Here is an 18,656-nt window from a genome sequence, read left to right as displayed (position 1 = left end):
TAGGAAAGGAGGGGAACATTTTAATTATTATAAATGTGTTATAAAAATTTAAGTGAAGAAGAATATTAAAGAAACATGAAAAAAATTATGGAAATATTATAAGTGTTCCTAGAAGTATGATACCCTATTGAAAAGAAATGTTAAAAGATATCAAATAATATAAGTAACATTAATGATAGAGCTGAATTGGAATAGAATAAGTATTTTATTTATTATATATGTATGTATGTATGTATGTATGTATGTATGTATGTATGTTGTGCAGGCATGATATTTTTCGATTAAAATCGAATTCGATTTTTGGGAATCGCCGGGCGAGCGGCGGGCGGTGCGAGCGGCGGGCGGTGCGAGCGGGCGGTGCGAGGGGTGGGCGGTGCAAGGGGCGGGCGGGCGGAGCGCGCGGCGGCGCGATTTCTTGGCGCGCGGTGCGGGGTCTCTTTTGCCCGGCCCTGATTTTTTTTTCAGAGGGGAATATCATGCCTGGTTGTGACTGGAAGGATCGATCCTGCTGGGAGTTTTGACTCTGATGACTCTGAAGATGGAAGGTTGGAGCCTGCTGTGAATGTGGAGTCTGAATTATCAGAGGACACAGATGTGAGCCAGGAGGATGAGAGATTGTCGGAGAGACAATCCTCCCCAGAACCTTCGACTTCGCTCATGCCAGCAACTGATCCACAAAATGAGTCAGAGGCTTCTAATGGGGAAACTGACATATCTTGGCTTGACGCTAGAACTAGGAGACGATTGAAACGTCAATCTGAAGGGAGGCGTCAAGCCAGACATTGATTAGAGAGACTGACACGCCCATCCAGGTGATTTAAGGAGGCGTGCTGACTCTCAAACTTTGCTTGGAAGCAAAGTGTTTGATGAGTCGAAAGGATACGTGTGGAGCGGCCTCTGTGATTGATGGACAATTCTGAATTACCAGACAGATTCCGGGAAGTCTGCCAAGGACTGGAAAATAGTACTGTTAACCCTTTTTTAGTATGGTTTTGTTCTTGTTTGAATATTTTGAACTCTGGAACTCTGTATACTCACTTGAGAATATAGGTGAGACATAACATACATACATACATACATACATACATACATACATACATACATACATACATATTCTCTTTAAGAACTTAGTGCATATTTTAAGAATGTACCAAGCAGAATTCAACTGGAAGTTATGTGTTATATTGAATGTTATAATTGTAAAGGCATAAAATTGAAGTTTAAATAAGAGTTGAATGGATAAAAATTAAAAGATACAAAGGTTTCATACTCCAATTAGTAACTACAGGGAAAAATTTTGTTTAATGAGAAAAGAAAATATGAAGTTGAAACAGGACAGACAAAAGTATAAATATAATGACTAGAAAGATATCAAAACTTAGAAAAAGATATATATATATAATTGAATTTAGAAAGGAATGAGATAATTAAAAGTAAGATTGAGAAAACTAAGGGAAGGGAAAAATTATTAAAATAGTAATAAGATATGGAATAGAACACAAAGGTGAATATGAAATTAAATTTGTGTCTGTATGGAGAAGTGATAACCCGGGACCATGCTATTCTCAAAAAAAGAAATTTTACTTGTATTATGTTTTGTGAAAACCCAAATAAAATTTTTATTAAAAAAAAAAAAGAATAGTGTAAGTTGTGTGTGTGAATTTACTCTTTCTGTAGAAGTGGGGTGAATTCTTTAGGACAATTATATACTCTTTACTTTAGGGCTTATCTTTTTCCAGGTAAACCCTGATTGATGTTTTTGCTTTGATTAGTTGCAAGCTGAGTGGACTTACTGTGGCAGTTGATATTCTTGTCTTGGTTTAATGCTGTGTATCTTGGATTTTGTCCAACCTGGTTGATCTCACACAATATATGCTGGAGTCCTATGAATGCTCACTGGCTGATCTTAAATAGCAGACCTTCAATTTAGAGCTGCAAGCAGACTTTCCAGTTCTCCCCAGAAACATTATTCTGCAGAGTTCTCCAATCAGCTAGATATCTTAGCACATAATGATTCCCCAAATTCAGAAAGGCTTTATCCATAGCCAGATTCAGTGCTCGCTCAACAGCTTTTACTGAAGGGAGATACCAAAAGGTCCCCTTTGAACAGAGACTTGTGTCCATGCGGTGGAGGAATAATTGAAACTATGGAACACGTTGTTCTGCCTTATCCCTTCCACACATGTTCTGCATCACCCTGTCCTGCTCGCCAGGGATTATTATTATGTCCAATTATTTACAAAGTACCCTGGTCACTTGTTTTATCTTAAGTTGTTGTTACTGGATCAATCTGATTTTATTTCCTTGATTACAGCGAAATACTATTCTATAGTTTGTACAACCAGCAGTAGTATTCCTCTGATCCTTTTAAGATATTTTAGAACAATTATATTTTTCCTTTTTATTTTAATTTAACAGTTGTCTTTTGAGTTTTATGTACTATATGACAGAATAAAGTTTGATTGGTTGGTGGGTTTTCCCAGACCACACGCACAATTGTATATATCTCCAGACTACATACATTCTGTATCTGTTCTCAGACCATACAAATACAACGGTGAAATACCTCCTAGTTCCTTAGAAGCTCTCTCTGTTTCTAGCCTAGGTGTAAAATTAAGCCTTTTAATTTTAGATTTTAATGCTTCTTTGGTGTTTTAATGAATGATGTCACTGCTTATAGTGAAGAAATTCTTGTCCAAGAAGCATCTTCATCTCTGAAGCTGAAGAAGCTTCTTGGATGAGAATTAAAATGTCTTCAAGGAAAAGAAGTCCAGTTGTCTTTTGGAAAAAAAAAAAAGTACTTCTGAGGCAACCATGACGTGGATAACTGAGAATCTTCAGACATTCAGCGATATGATTCAGTTCTTTTAAATAGCTGGATATTATCATGTTTTTCAAAAAATACTTGAAATTAGAGGATGCAGAAAACCCTGCGGCTAAGGCTATACAAGAGAATTCTGTTCAACTGAATTTTAAATTGATTCATATAAGGCTTACATAACAATAGAATACAGACCAATGGATCTAAGCTTTATAGGAAACCTAGTGCTCTTTTTTTCTCACATAACAAATTGAAGGTGGTTTTGTGCCAGTAATAATGCTACTAAGTGATAGGCGCCATTATTCGGGCATAAGATATAGTTTGGAAGTATAGTATTTCAAGTCAAAACAGCAAAAAACAAAGCTGGCTAATGTTATATAAATTCATAATTTTTTGCTTGAGAGGTAAAACAAACAAACACAATCACAAATGCAGAAGCAAGTTTGATTTTTTTGAAGAAATTAATGTACATGCTCCAACAAGGAGCTATTCACTAGAACCTTATACTTAATACTGATTGAGAGATATATCAGTGTTGCTCAGTTCCTTTTCCTTGTATCTAAGTGAGTTCTGGCAATATAGTGAGGGGAATCTCTTTTAATAGCCTAGTATATTAACTTCTGAGACCATATAGTTCAAGGTGTGTTAATGACTTGATTGTCAGTAGCAATACTTCTATCTGTCCTTGAAACTTTGTGTATCTCAGGAATACAGTCCAACAAAAAATTAAAACAAGGTCTCTCGGCCATGGGTGAGAAAGTATATAAAAAAAAAACTAAAAACAAGAGGAAGATACAATCAAGTACAAAATAACAAGATTGAAAGAATTGGGATCAGGAGGCTTGGAAGAGGTAGGCATCCTTTACTGCTGTTGATCTTCCACCTATCATATCACTTAGCAATTGGAATGGAAAGTGGCTGTTTGTAAATAACAGAACAGAGTCCAACAAGAACAGTGGCCTGAAGGGAAGCTATTTTCAACTGAAAAAGCTAAGGAATGGACTCAGATAGGAAAGTGGAAAATACCAGAAAGAATATATGAGTCATACACTGGATTGATAGAGTGAGCAATTCTCAGACAATCAGGTGATCATTAAGGATGTAATCCTTTCCTGCCCTTTTATCTAAAATTTAAGTAGATCAGAGGGGAGGGAAAAAACCTAGCAATTTAACAAACAGATGGGATTACAAATGTGGGGCTGAATTTCTCTTTCTGTTTCCAAAGGGTGTGAAATTAATACAAAACTATGAAGGCTATTTGAGTTTATGAAGTGAGCAGGTCCTTTCCCCCTTGCTTTCCGCCATACCTTTGTATAGGCAATGTTATTTATCTGGGGACTTCTTAACCCCTTGCTGGGAGTATTTAACTAGTTGCATCTTTCTTTTTCCCCAATGTTATCCTGTCCGTCAAATTTCAAATTAGCAGTAACTACTATAACCAAATTCCATATCATGCTCCCAGATCTCATCAAAGTCAAAATCTTTGTTTCCTATAAGCTTCCATCCCTTCTGCTTTGTGAGGGTCAGATTCTTTTTGGCTGTTGCAGAATAGCCTTTTGAGAAACCCAAAAATAATCCATTGGAGTTGGACAGCCAATAAAATTAAATAAATAAACACAATACATATATAACTTAAGAAGCATGGCATTGTCTTCCAAAGTCCTAGTGCAAGAGTCTTCAAATTTGGCAAGTTTTAGACTTGTGGACTTCAATTCCCAGAATTCCTGAGCTAACATGACTGGAGGAAGAATTCTGGGAGTTGAAGTCCAAAAATCTTAAAGCTGTTAAGTTTGAAGACCCCTGTCCTAGTGGATCGAGGGGCCCCTTTCTCCCATGTAAAACTGAGGCAAAATCAGTAATTGTGAGATTGGATTCTTGATCCTCAGAAGAACATAAGTCTATGTGACCTTTTAGAGCAGTGATCCCCAACCTTTTTTATGCCGCGGCCCGGTACCGGCATCAGCTGGGCGCCGCGGCCCGGTACCGGCATCAGCTGGGCGCCGCCATCTTTTTTTTGATGAAAACGTGCTTCCGGTGAGCTTTCTACCCGGAAAAGCTCACCGGAAGCACTTTTTCATCAAAAAAAGATGGCGGCGCCAGCAAGCCAGCGGCCCGGTAGGACTTGTTCCGCGGACCGGTACCGGTCCGCGGACCGGTGGTTGGGGACCCCTGTTTTAGAGCACTCTTCTAATTTATAATTGCTGCTTTAGAAATATGTTTCTTTCTAGTAGAAGCAAATTGGGATTAATTACTGCTCAGTATGCTGGGCTCATATTTTTATTTCAGATTTATAGGTACACATTGAAAGAATCTTACATATTTATATCGCCTGTATTAATGGGGGAGGATCAAACAGGCAAGATGGCATCATGGTTTCACAATTGAATCTCTCCCACACTTTGTATATGAGTGAGACACCAATATATCCAAAAGCTCCAGACCAGGATGGAGCGACCATCATCTTGTCTGTTTCCTGTGTATGCTCCTAATCTCTCTTACTTTTTAAAATAAATAAAACTTGTCACATGGTTGCCTGGGTGGCCTTATGAATCTCAGGGTCAGGATGAACATTTCTTAAACCTGAGAAAGTAACATGCAGTACCATCAAAAGAAGTCCCGTCACTTTTCTTCTTTTTAGTGAGGGAAAGAGAAGGCTTTGTACAGTAGATGCTGCCCAGTTATCTTTTAGATCAAGATGATTACAGCTCAGTACAGTATGACTCCTAGTGTTACTCAATTCCAAGCAGTAGAGTTACAGGAAGGAGGACAAGTCACAGAAATCTTCAGGCTAAAATATGACTCATTTAGCATTGTACAGGAAGACATGCAAAACTTTCCTGGTACAATTCAAAGGAATAAACTTGTGGGACATAAGTTAAGAAGGCAATGCTGCAAAGTGAAGGAGAGGGGATCCAAATTTGCTGGTAGTTTTATAATCACTAAAAGGGAACCCATCCATTTCTAACAAAAAAATCTGAAGCAAGTGATTCTCTGAAAAAGTACTGCTAATTCCCAGCCAAGTAGGCAAATGGTAGAACTAGTTTTGAAAGTTCCTTTATGTTTTATAAGAACTGCCAGCAAATCTTTTCTCGTCAACTTATCACCTAAGGAGATGTTTTGCAAAAAGGATTATTCAAAGACGATCTTCTGCCTGTATTGGCTTAAATCGCTAACAAAAATTCTGGAGACTCGTTGGTCATAATTCATCTTGCAGCTTTAGTTCTGTCACTATGGAATTTCACTATTCTGGCAATTTCAGGAATGTTATAATAGAGTTGTACTCAAATACCCAATGAAGGAGATTTCCCACTCTCACCCCCAGGCAATAAACCACCTTTGTACAAACTCTACATAAAAGGTTAATATGAAAGATGGAACAGTTGTTGTAATGATTTGGCTTTCTGATCTCTATACCTATTAGCATAATATTGTTTTATGGTTTGATTATACATATATTTCAGTCCGCTTTGGACTTCAGCCAGTTTTGGAGTTTACACCTGTTGCACCATCCTGATATCTTAGATCAGGGGTGTCAAACTGATGTCATCACGGTGGCATCACGTGACATATCGGGACTTTTTCCCCCTTCGCTAAACCGGACGTGGGCGTGGCCAGCGTGTGATGCATCCGGCCCGTGGGCCACAAGTTTGACAGCCCTGTCTTAGATGAAAGGCAGATTAAAAAATGCTATTACTCACTTGAACACACACACACACACACACACACACACACACACGGTTTCTTTTAAAATAAAATTGCATCTACACCAGAAAATCACAAATGAGGAGTCAATTTCTCAGAAGTGAGATACTATCTTGTCATAAAGTAGAATACATTGATTATTCTGCTTTCATTCTGCTTCTTCTTATATCTGCCTAAAATTTCTATGAACTGTGCATTCCCCGAAATTGCAAAGGGCAGGAGATTTATTTCAAAATGTTTCCTTTGGCTTTTTTAGCTTTAAATGAACTGCTATTTGTTATGATATCAGAGGCTGCTATTCTAGTGTACTTAAATTCTTAATTAATTTAGACCATGTGTGTGTGTGGGGGGGGCAGCTGTGGCCCCTTTGAATTCTTATCTACACTAAAGTGCTCATCGTAATTTCCACATGAGAAGATTCTTAGTGGTGTTGCTGGTTGAGGATGGACATTGTTGCTTTCCACATCTTGGAAAATGGCAGGTTGTAAAAGTGAGGGCATAGTGTTTGAATGGAAAACGGGAAGGACTACAGCTGACCATTGGCCATGCCAGCTGAGGTTGCAGTTCAGGGCCAGGAGTGCCACACTACAGGCATAACAAATTAGAACTTTTGTGACTCTTGACACATGGTGATATAGTCCTGCAAATTTTATTCAATGCTAGTAGAATATGGGTAGGAAGCTACCTGTTTTCAGATAAATTGGGAAAAAGAAGACAGCATAACCACACAGAAGACTTTGGATCTGGAGTGGCTATATTTCTGCCAAAAGTCCAGCGTTACTGGAGAGGGAGAGGGCAGAAGTGATATAGGGCAGTGATCCCCAACCTTTTTTACACCGCGGCCCGGTACTGGCATCAGCTGGGCACCGCGGCCCGGTACCGGCATCAGCTGGGCGCTGCCATCTTTTTTTGATGAAAAAGTGCTTCCGGTGAGCTTTCTACCCGGAAAAGCTCACCGGAAGCGCTGGCGCCGCCATCTTTTTTTGATGAAAACGTGCTTCCGGTGAGCTTTCTACCCGGAAAAGTTAACCGGAAGCACTTTTCATCAAAAAAAGATGGCGGCGCCCAGCAAGCCAGCGGCCCGGTAGGAGTTGTTCCGCGGACCGGTACCGGTCCACGGACCGGTGGTTGGGGACCCCTGATATAGGGGGTTGCACGTATGAAATATACAATTTGGAGCTGTTCTGAAGGTATTGATTAAGAATGGGCACTTTTCCCCTGCTATCATTTCCTTTTAAATATTTCATTAGTGATGCTTTTCAGTCAATATGTTACATTCATTATGTTGCTTTCACATGAGAGGATCCATATCATTATGGACAATAGATTAGAAGTCAGGGATTTAAGTTGTTAACCTCAGTTTGTATATAGTGACCTTTCAAAATCAGAACATAATCCCCTTCTTGCAATAGACTAATATGGTTCTCATTTTAATGCTTATATTTCTTTGGTGAGATTTTAAATGTAGTCCCACAGTTATTCCTTTGCCAGCATTGCAGGAGAAGAATTAGCACAATTAATAGAGAAGTAAGGTTTGCATGATCCGTATGTAGGTTTTTATTTTCTCTTGGCTTTAAAAAAATGCTTGTATATGTGTGTGTGTATGTATATTTCGTGGACAAACACATGGAAATCTTTAAAGGGTCGGCTTATTGATGGATGATGCATTTTCATGATATTTTGGTTAAAAATTTGAGGGTCCATTTATTCTCAATTTATATAGTAATAAGATTTCTCTTTGGAAGAAAAAAATTGACCTAAGGAAAAAGTGTACATTTAGTGACGTCTTGAAATGTAAAAGACTTAATTCTGTGCAGTGCTGTATATAGTATATATCACATAGTTAAATTAGGAATAGTGAACTTGTTACCCTTAATATAATTTGGACTACACATTTTCTGTACTTGGCTAATGGTCAGGGACTACGTCACATGTATGTAAAACATCTGGAGATCATCAGGTTTCATCCTTGAAGAAACTGCTTCCAGAGCTACAATTTAATTTGTTGGTTCAATATGAAAACATAGCAGGAACCAATTAAATGTTTTACAGAATTCATGAGTAGATTTGAAAAAAAAATAGAATAGCCCTTTCCTGCTTTGTCTTCCTAGGAAAAAAATTTAAACAGAAGATTCTTCAGAATCTGGAGTTTCTGATAGAAATACTTAGATTAGATTAGATTAGATTAGATTAGATTAGATTAGATTAGATTAGATTAGATAGATAGATAGATAGATAGATAGATAGATAGATAGATTTTCCTTGTTTTCCCCAAAATAAGACCCAACCAGAAAAGAATCCTTATTTGATTTTTTAGGATGCTTGTAATATAGGTCCTATCCCAATAATAAGCCCCAGTTAAGATGGTCAGCCAAATGGATGCATTTAGTACTATATTTTCCCTAAAATCAGACCTAACCAGAAAATAAGCCCTAATGTATGTTTTGGAGCAAAAATTAATGTAAGATCTGGTCTTGTTTTCAGGAAAACATGGTAGATGGAGGGGGGAGCACTTTGTGTTAACTTTCCTAATTTGCCATCCTATTTCATTCATGCATATTTTATTACAAATTGTAGCAATTATTTTTAGAGCCCCAGGTTGATGCAGACCAATGGAACAGAAGGAAAGCAGGGAGAATCTTTCCTATCTTTTGTAGTGAACCATGCAAAATTTTATATAACCCTATCTGATTGTAGTCTCCAATTCTCATTCCTCCCAGTAAATTCAAGGCATAACTATATATAAAGGAAATGTCTGTTTGACTAACTGTCCTTCTGACTTTATTTCTGCTATTGAATTTTTTGTGCAATTCTGTTGTAGAAGTGTATGTGTAGATCCCAACATATGGTATATCTAGTCTCATTTTTCTCTATCGTTTCTTTTTTATTTGCTATGATAGGCTTTTGTTTTCTAATAAAGGACAAGGCTTGTCCTTCTCTGATGGCAGTTATTTTGGAACTCTATGGGATACAGTTTCCATTAACAATACTTGTTCTTCCCTGTGCTCTATAATGTTCTTTGTACCCATCTTGAGCAAATGTGCACATCGCTGTGTATTTTCATTAAATTTTCAACTTTGATAGCCTTGATACTATATAAGAGCTGTTTAAGTTGGTTCCATTTGGAGCACTAATTTATTTTGGCTAAAATAGAATCTCATCCACAAATGTACAGTATATCACAGTAAATCTGTTTACTGCAAGCCTTTTTCCTCTCTTGCTGCAACAGATTTATGTGGCTCTCTTTTTAAATGTTGTATACATTGGTGGCAAACCATACCTTATGCTCCTTTAACTATGAATTGTGCATGGATTTCAGTCTTGCATTTCTAAGTAGATAAAAGCATGCATTTGTTATTGGGCATTTTATGTAGCAGTAATATATGATAGGAGAGACGAAAAAACAAACTCTTCTTGAATTACCCACAACTTCATTCTCTAGTTTTACCGTACGTGAAAAACCTCTCAACCTTGACATTGTTCAACATGAGTCATATCTTATATTAGAGGGTGGGGAGAGGAAAGAATCTATCATTGCTCTTTTGCAATTTTTGGCTTGGAAAGCTTTGGATAAACTCTGTTAACTATGACATTTAAAAAAAATATCACATAATTGCAAACCATGTTGTTCTGCTTATTTACACTTATTCATATGTAATCTCTCTCAATCTTCAGCCTGTTGTGGTCACCCAGGTTTGCTTTCTGTTTTTTTCACAGAATGCCATGAACTTGCCTCCTGATAAAGCAAGGCTACTCCGACAATATGACAATGAGAAGAAATGGGAGCTGATCTGTGATCAGGTAAGTATAGCAGCCAAAAGGCACTTTTAAGGTAACAGAGTCTCCTAAGCTGATTTTACAAACACTGTTCCAAGGTGGTGATGACAGGAACATGGGAAGCTGCCTCGTACCAGGTCCAATGAGATTGGTCTCTTAAGGCAGATAATTGCTTCCTGTTGACTGGAAAGCAAGGAGTGTTTTGTTCCTATTGCCAATAATTGGCGATTCCAGGGACAGAATCCAGAACTTTATGCTTATGAATCATGCACTTTCCTGATAAGATCTGTACCTCTCCAATTGTGGAACTTTTTGAAATTTCTTTAAAAATCAACACAGAAATAGAAATATCTTTGATTTCTGCTTGGCTTAAAAGCTTCCTCCCCATCTCTCTTTCTCTACACACACACACACACACACATACACACACAGGTGTTCCAAAGGTGCTTTTTCTAGAGGCAACTGGACTTTCTTCTTGTTTTTTCTTTTGAAGACATTTTGCTTTTCATCCAAGAAGCTTCTTCAGCTCTGACAGGATAGTGGGGAATGGAAGGATTTATATTCCTTGCATGTTTCTTGATCCTTAAATCCTTCCATTCCCCACCATTCAGTCAGAGCTGAAGAAGCTTCTTGGATGAGAAGCGAAACGTCTACAAAAGAAAAAAACACCAGAAAGTCCAGTTGCCTCCAGAAAAAGCACCTTTGGGACAACCATGACCTGGATGACCGAGAATCTCTACAGACACAGCACTTTGGGGTGTACCGACACTATTTAGAAAATATGCCTTTACTTTAGCTCTTTGCCTAAGATGAGCTGGTTATGTTTCTTATTCAGTTTTTCCCACCCTAAAGCAAGCATCACAAGTAGGCTTACTCTGTAATGATCATAGTTGCCATCGTTACGATTAGCCCTTAAAGACCATCTTGGTCCTAGGCCAAAAAAAGTAGCTGTCCATTTGGAAAAGAGGCTCAGAAGCTGCAGAATAAGTCATGCTCAAGACGTTGATGCCAATTGGTCAGAAAAGAGCAGGGGAGAAAATAGTTGAAATAACATGTAAGGCTTCCTTTTCTAAAATCCACCTGAATTGCATCACTTCAAGTTTCAGAGCAGCTCAGAGCCGAAGCCCTAATTCATAGCATCCTTCCTATCTATGTATTTGAATATGTTAGGGTGTTTTGTTCTGGATTTGGGTCTGGGGGTCTTTTTTTTTAATCCTCCTGGCATTCTCTCTGTGTGACATAGAATAGAAATGGATTAACATTCCAAACAGGCAGCACAGGGTTTCACTTTTTCTTCTTTCTTGACCCAGTGACCTTGCCTCTAAAAATGATACGATCACAACAAATTTTAGTTCATTCAGTTACTTGGTGAGGTTGTTTGCTGTGACTTCCCTTGCCTGGAACTCTTGTCTATCAGATTTCTGCACAGGTTAAGCCACCATGCTTAATTTAAGTGTTCCAGAACATAGGCAAGAAAGTGGCATGATTTAATATAGGTAGCTCTCATTTAACAACTGTCTTGTTTAGTGACTATACACAGTTACAGTGGTGATGACCGTTGCAACCGGCCCTCACATATACGACCTTCACAGTTCTTTGAAGTAAAGCTAAAGTAAAATAACAAAATCGTGATGTTTCACTTAGCAACTTACTTAACCAGTTGCCAGTCCCAATGGTGATCACGAAACAAAGACTACTTCTAGTCACTTTTTGATTTTCTAGGACTTATGGAACTGATTTCAGATGAGATACATTCAATCTAGGTAAAAAAAAAAAAAGAAGTAATTTTTTTTGGAAGGAAATGAGTTTATGTTTTGGTCATTGTTCGTTAATTAAAGAAGCTCTTAGAAGAGAACACCTCAATATTTATTTCCAGCTTTAGAGAAGCAAAGCAAATATTTAAAAAATATTATCTAAAAAGAAGAAATCGTTAATCTTGGGAGGACTGTTACTTAACAAAAGAGGACTAGACTGGGCATGTTTGCTTCATGTTTAGCACGCTTGAAACTGACCAGAAAGTTTTTCAGAAGTTACAAAGACGCAACCAGAATTTACTAACTAAAAATTGCTGCTCTGTGGGGTATCCTCTATATGTGCTGGAGAGCGATTGTCAAATAGTTTTAGAATTGCAGAACTATCATCTTATGTTTATTGAGTATCCTATGCAGAACATTTAAACCATTGTATGGCTTACAAATATAAAGTAGTTTACTGAGACACAGTGGCAAATTGTTCAACCTGCTTTATGTAGTTCATTTCCTTGGGCATGTTTATCAATAGCCAGCATCTTTAGAGTAAAAAAATCTATATGAGTTGTATTTTTCCTTATACCTTACACCATCAGCCAGTAGGATTCAAGAAGAATGCAAGAATTATATAAAAAACAAAATAAATAAATAAACTACAGGTAGTCCTTAACTTACAACCATTCAGTTAGTGACCATTTGAAGTTACAACAGCATGAATAAAAGTGACTTACGACTGTTTTTCACACAACCATTGTAGCATCCCCATGGTCGTGTGATCAACATTTGGATGTTTGACAGCTGACATGTACTTATGGTGGCTGCGGTGTCCCGGGGTCATGTGATCACCTTTTGTGGCCTTCTGACAAGCAAAGTCAATAGGGAAGCCAGATCCACCTTTACAGCCGTGTTGCTAACTCAACTGCAGTGATTCATTTAACAACCATGGCAAGAAAAGTCATAAAATCGAACAAAACTCCCTGTAACAATTGTCTTGCCTAGCAATGGAAATTTTGGGCTCAATTGTGATCATAAGCCGAGGACTAGGATACCTGTGTACGGTTGGGGCCTGGACAATGTCACTTATGAGGCTAAGCTTAATTGCATTCATTTACAATCCATTTCAGATTACAATTCGGGAATTTCCCAGTCCGTAGATACACTGATGGCAGGATTGGGAAGACCTAATGCAGAGGTCTCCAAACTTGGCAACTTTAAGACTTGTGGACTTCAAAGCAAAGCAAAGCAGAGCTGGCTGAGGGAGTTGAAGTCCACAAGTCTTAAAGTTGCCAAGTTTGGGGACCCCTGACCTAATGGGAATGGGATAATATGAGAACTACAATGGTCCAGCGAATCTTCTCGATTGGAATAGAAAGTCCCAATTCTTGCTTTCAGTTTCCTCATATTTTTCTGGTGAGGCAGAAATCAAAGCACCCGTCTCCTCAGCGTCTTCTGTTTTAAGGCTTCTTCTACAATACACTGGAATTTTCCTCCTCTCCTGCAGCCTGTTTGTGGCTGACCTATTGACTCCTTTTGAATTATTTACCGGTGGGAATAAAGAGCAGCGGTGGAACAGAAACTTCATAAAGAGATTTAGATGAAGCATTTGGTGCGTGATGTTTTTATAGGTCCAGCAGTGCAAGTACAGCATATGGCTCAAGCTGTTTCCCCAAAAATTGATGTACGGTTTGCACCCAGTCCTGACACGATCCTGTTTGGCTTTGACAGGCTTTTCAAATGGCTTTTGGATTGTGGCCTGGAATCTCTGTGAAATCAGGAAAGGAGGTCAAAAGGGGTGGATTTGGTAAATAAATTAGTACCGGGGCTTTTAAAATGACTGAACAAAAGAAACTGGAACCTTATAAAAAGTCTCTTTGGAAATAGGCGTGAAAAATCTAGTTTCTAATATGACAGATATGGATTGCATATAAATTTAGGTTTTGAATTGGCAGAAATATTATTGTCATGCCTTCACTCAGATGCTTCAGTCAACCCTTTTCCACAATGATCCTCCTCAGTGTAGAAGTGCGATGTGCAAGCAAGGAGAGATGATGAGAACACCCATGGTGAAAATGGAGTTGGACTCTGTGAATGGATCTAACTCAATGTTATTTTTAAGACCTGAAGAATGAAAATGAAAGTTTCCATTTCAACACAGTTAATATTTTTCATTCCAAGACCTCATAACCCCAAATAGTTGTTAATGCTATTAAAGACAATATTCTACTGATCTTGAAAGTTAAGCAGTGTCAACTCTGATTAATTTATGGATGGGAGACCTCCATTAAGCCCTAGGACTGCAAGCTAGACTGGGAGGTGAAAGAACTGGGAGGCAAAAGGCAACCCATTGCAATCTGGATTCCAAGAAAAGTATATGGGTGTGTCCATGAAATTGCAGAGTTAAGTTTGACTTGAAGGAGAAACTTTATGATGTTTGTTAGAAAATCCAGACATTATAGAAGATGTGTAGAGCCTGCAGGCTTTCAGAATATGCAAATACTTAACCTTCCTATTTTTTTTTATAAACTCTATATCTTTTAATGATTCTAGTATGAAACGAAGGAGCTCCCTCCCCCCTCTTTTTAGTGCTACTCTATAGGTAATCAACTAACATCCAAGCAGGCATCTCCATTCTTCAAATGCCTTGTCTCCCAAAAAAAAAAATAAGTAAAAGATTGATCTTCCTTATTGTTAATAGCAATCTGCTAATAGGACATTAGCAGCTGAAACAGAGATGGATGAGAGAGCATATAATCATGTGATTAAGGGGTATTCTTGTTTCAGGACTCATGTGACCTTTCCCTTAGGGACTTTGAGATTGGCTGGTCCATCCTCTTGGTTATTCAGCCAGTAGCTTGCTAAGGGGGCTGGGGAAGGGGGCTTTGGAACCCATCACACAGTCCTTTCACACCCTCTAATGGAAGACTGAAGCACTGAAATGCAATTTTAAACAGAAAGAGAACAGACATGCCATTGATCCTATTGAGGTTTATGGACTGGTTTAAAAGTTATATTAAAAATGTGAGTAAATAAGAGAATTGTCTGAGAGATGCAAAAATCCAGACATCTACTTAACGGAAAAAATCCCAGGACATTTAACCAGAGAATCATATTGGGGAAGTGGACTGTTTTGATCCAAGAGTTTCTGTTGTACGGCATTCGTTCTTGACCTTTCAATCACTTTCAAAACATGATAGAAAGAAGATACCCTTATTTTTCTAGAAGAATAATTATATGCATATGGGTATTGTGTCATTATATTTACTTTATTTATCAATTGGCATAGGGTAATATATATGTCTCTTCTTATATATGGATAAAGACAAAAATAAAAATGAATAAAGTTTGTCAAATAAGAGGTGAAAATAAGATGCCCTGGAAAGAGTGGTAAACTATGGGCGTGTAAACTGATTGAGTTGGGAGAGGAAAGGAAACATAAATGGAATAATTATCTTGCTCTAGAGCAAAGCAGTGTCATTTGTAGTTAGTCATAAGTAATTGGAAAAAAATATTGTAGGACTCAGCCACTCTTAGTTTTTATTTTAATAGCTTTTAATTAAAATTCACACTATGATGAAAGCCTCAAGGTGTTCAGAAGTGATCAAGGATGATAAATCAAAAAGTGGGCCTCACCGCAGAACAGATAATTTTGGTGCTTGTGGGAAAAACTGGACAGAGGCTTTATGTTTTCTAAGGACCTCAAATAAATAGGGAATTTAGATCTTCTCCTTAAATCATGGTTGCACTGAAGAAAATATCAATCTGAAAAGACAGAGAGAAAAATATTTTGGTTTGACTAGAGGAAAAGGGCAACTGAAAAATAAAATGTCCTAATGTTAAAAAAGATAACTAAATCGGGAAACTTGTCTCAGTACCTTTGTACGACCTTCTCCAGTGTCCTAAACCAAAGTAAACAGCAGCATTGAACCATATTGGGTGATGTAAGTAGCATTGTCCCTGCTTAGTATTTGAAAAAATAAAGGCAATCTCAAAGCTCAATGTGGCTATGACATTAGGAATCAAACTTTGCTAAATCAACTCAAGGTTTGGTAGAATTCCTCTCTTGAACCTAGAACTTTTGCTTAATAGGGAGCATAGTCTCCAGGCACAAATGAACTAATACCTATTTCATTTGTCCACTAATTCTAATAATTCCAATTTTTGCTGCCCAAAATATTGTAAAGAATCTCCATCTATTTCAGCTTTCTCAAATGTCTTGAGTAGGGATGTGTGTTGTAGTCCAAGGCATCAAGTTGGGAAAGGTGTGATCTCTTATGCAAAGATGACAATTCAAAGCTTTGTTGACATTTCAAAACACTGTCTTGTGTTCAGTTGTTTTCCATAAGATTGAGAAGATAAACGCTCCCTGATTTAAATACATGAGGTTTTTTAATCAAAATGGTTTCCTTTACGTTAACCTTGGTTTGTTTTAATTGTAGCTTGTTGACTGAGTCATAGATCTGGCATATGAAAAGCTGTTATGGTAGAGTTCACAGAAACCCAAACCTGGCAGTTTAAATTCTGCATTAGCTTGATACATGAATCTATCAAAAGCACAAACAAGTTGTCCTCGTTTAGCTGTCACAATTGGGACTGGTCACTCGATTGTTAAAGTGGTCATTAAGTGAAAAAAATCATGTGACCACAACAGTGCTTATGATCTTACATAGGACAGTACACACTGACCAACTGTAATGGTGAACATGTGGCTGAGAAATGATATGGTGATAAATACAGACATTGATCACAAAGCTTATGTATTCATCAGGGTTATAACTGTGAACTGTGAACAGTTGATGAATGCCTACACTAACAGGTTTGCTTGAAATCCTTGGAAATTTAGAAACCAGCAATAAGAAGATACATCTCTTTCCAATATACATTTGCTCTATTTTATTCATGTCTGAATTTCAAGCATGGGAAATTCAGAAGTTAATAAGTTCCATGCTCTTGGGACCTCCATCATACACTGAATAAACTAGGTTTCTATTGTTATACAGTATATCCCTGCTATTCTTTTACTTGGCTAGCCCAGATGTTACCTTTCCAATTTCACCTGATGGGAAGTCCTTAAACTACTCTTCTGCAAGTAGTAGAGCCATTTTCAAAGTGGATTAGCTCCGACATGCAAGTTGGGGGCTTTCGTGGCAGAGCAAATCTCTTATCTGAAAGCAATTCTAATCTCTAAGAGCATATTATCTAATCTCTAAGAGCATATATCTATTAAAATATTCTTCCCAAAGCCTGGGCTTTCAAAAATTATTCATTTGTTTGTAGAAAAGAAAGAAAGGAAGCTGAGTTGTGAAGTGCTCGAGTTGTTAAAGTAAAAATTGAGGAAATTGCTTGCTGACTGTTGTGAATAAATAGGAGGAAATTATATTCCCAGCAGAGTAATAGATTCTCTGCAGTCATTAATTTTTGATCTGTCTGCACTCGAGATGTTGGCAGGAGAATTATTCTGTGTTATATGGGTTTATAACTGACGATTACATTTTACAACTCATGCTTGCCTGGTTTATGATTCAGTGAACGATTTCCCACATAGTTAGTCAGAAATGTCTGCATCAGAGAATGTAGTACAAAACTGTCAAAGTTTTTCTCCATGATTGGCTTCTATCATTCAGAATTTGCTCTGATTCGGGTGAAGGGTCCTTCATCTTCATAGATGCTTACCCTAGTGGGCAAATGGAAGAGTAGATGGATATTTATGGTTATGGCCAGCAGCACTTTTTTTGACAGCCTCATGCCTCTGGCATTCATGCACAGTATCTCTGGGGTATCTCAGTCATCCAGGTCATGGTTTTCCCAAAGGTGCTTTTTCAAAAGGCAACTAGACTTCCTTTGTTTTGCTTCTCACCCAAGAAGCTTCTTCAGTTCTGAAGAATGAACTGAAAAAAGCTGCTTGGATAAGAAGTGAAACACCTTCAAGCAAAACAAAGAAAATCCAGTTTTTGAAAAAGCACATTTGGACATTCAAGCACAGATTTCAACACAGCAAGTTACAACTCTCCAGTTTCTCTGGAAAGGAAATCTGTTGTGTGATGCATCCAAGAGACCACCATTCTGCTGATAGCTAAAGCATGCAAGCGATCACCGTAGAACAAAGATGATCAAGAGACCTCACAAGGTTTTCTTCTTCAGTTGATTTTAGGGATAATAACATAGTGTTTTCATGTTTCAGCACAATGCAAGTTGGGGTGCTTTCTTTTGTTAGTCTTTTGCTTCGAACTGAAGAGCATGCTTGAAAAAAAGTAAACGAAATGGTTGAAATAAACATGATTTTCAAAACATTTATCACTTCTATCTGCTTAGATATGCTGTCTCTTCTTTCTTGCATACAGATTTTATCTACTGTCTTTAACCATGGCTATAAGTACCGTGTTTCTCATATAATAAGGCCGGGTCTTTTTTTTTTTTTTTTGAGCCCCGAAAAAATGGCTAGGCCGTCTTTTCGGAGGTGACTTAATTCCCCCCCTTTGCATCTTTGGGCGGGCGGGCGGCGACGGCTTGGATGTTGACCTCGGTGTTGGTGAGGCACTTAGTATCGAGGTCAACGCAGGCAGCACCATTCCCCACCATTTCGCATGTTTTAATATAGGCCTTAATTTGGG

The 18,656-nt window shown here is 37.9% G+C and overlaps 1 protein-coding gene across 8 annotated transcripts in view; it reads left to right on the top strand.

Annotated features, from left to right (window-relative positions):
- FMNL2 (formin like 2) overlaps positions 1-18,656 on the top strand; it is a 192,957-nt gene that overhangs the window by 105,880 nt on the left and 68,421 nt on the right. For all 8 annotated transcript variants that reach the window (XM_087949987.1, XM_087949992.1, XM_087949990.1 and 5 more), the window contains exon 2: positions 10,241-10,324. In XM_087949987.1, coding sequence (XP_087806113.1) covers positions 10,241-10,324 — 84 coding nt within the window. The remainder of the gene's footprint in view (positions 1-10,240; positions 10,325-18,656) is intronic.

Source organism: Notechis scutatus, chromosome 1 (assembly GCF_049901735.1).
Source record: "Notechis scutatus isolate UNSWTSFEM ecotype Mainland chromosome 1, rNotScu1.2, whole genome shotgun sequence".
In the NCBI taxonomy this organism is placed as follows: domain Eukaryota; kingdom Metazoa; phylum Chordata; class Lepidosauria; order Squamata; family Elapidae; genus Notechis; species Notechis scutatus.
Note: the sequence above shows the minus strand (reverse complement) of the source record. Positions and strands in the feature narration are given on the sequence as shown.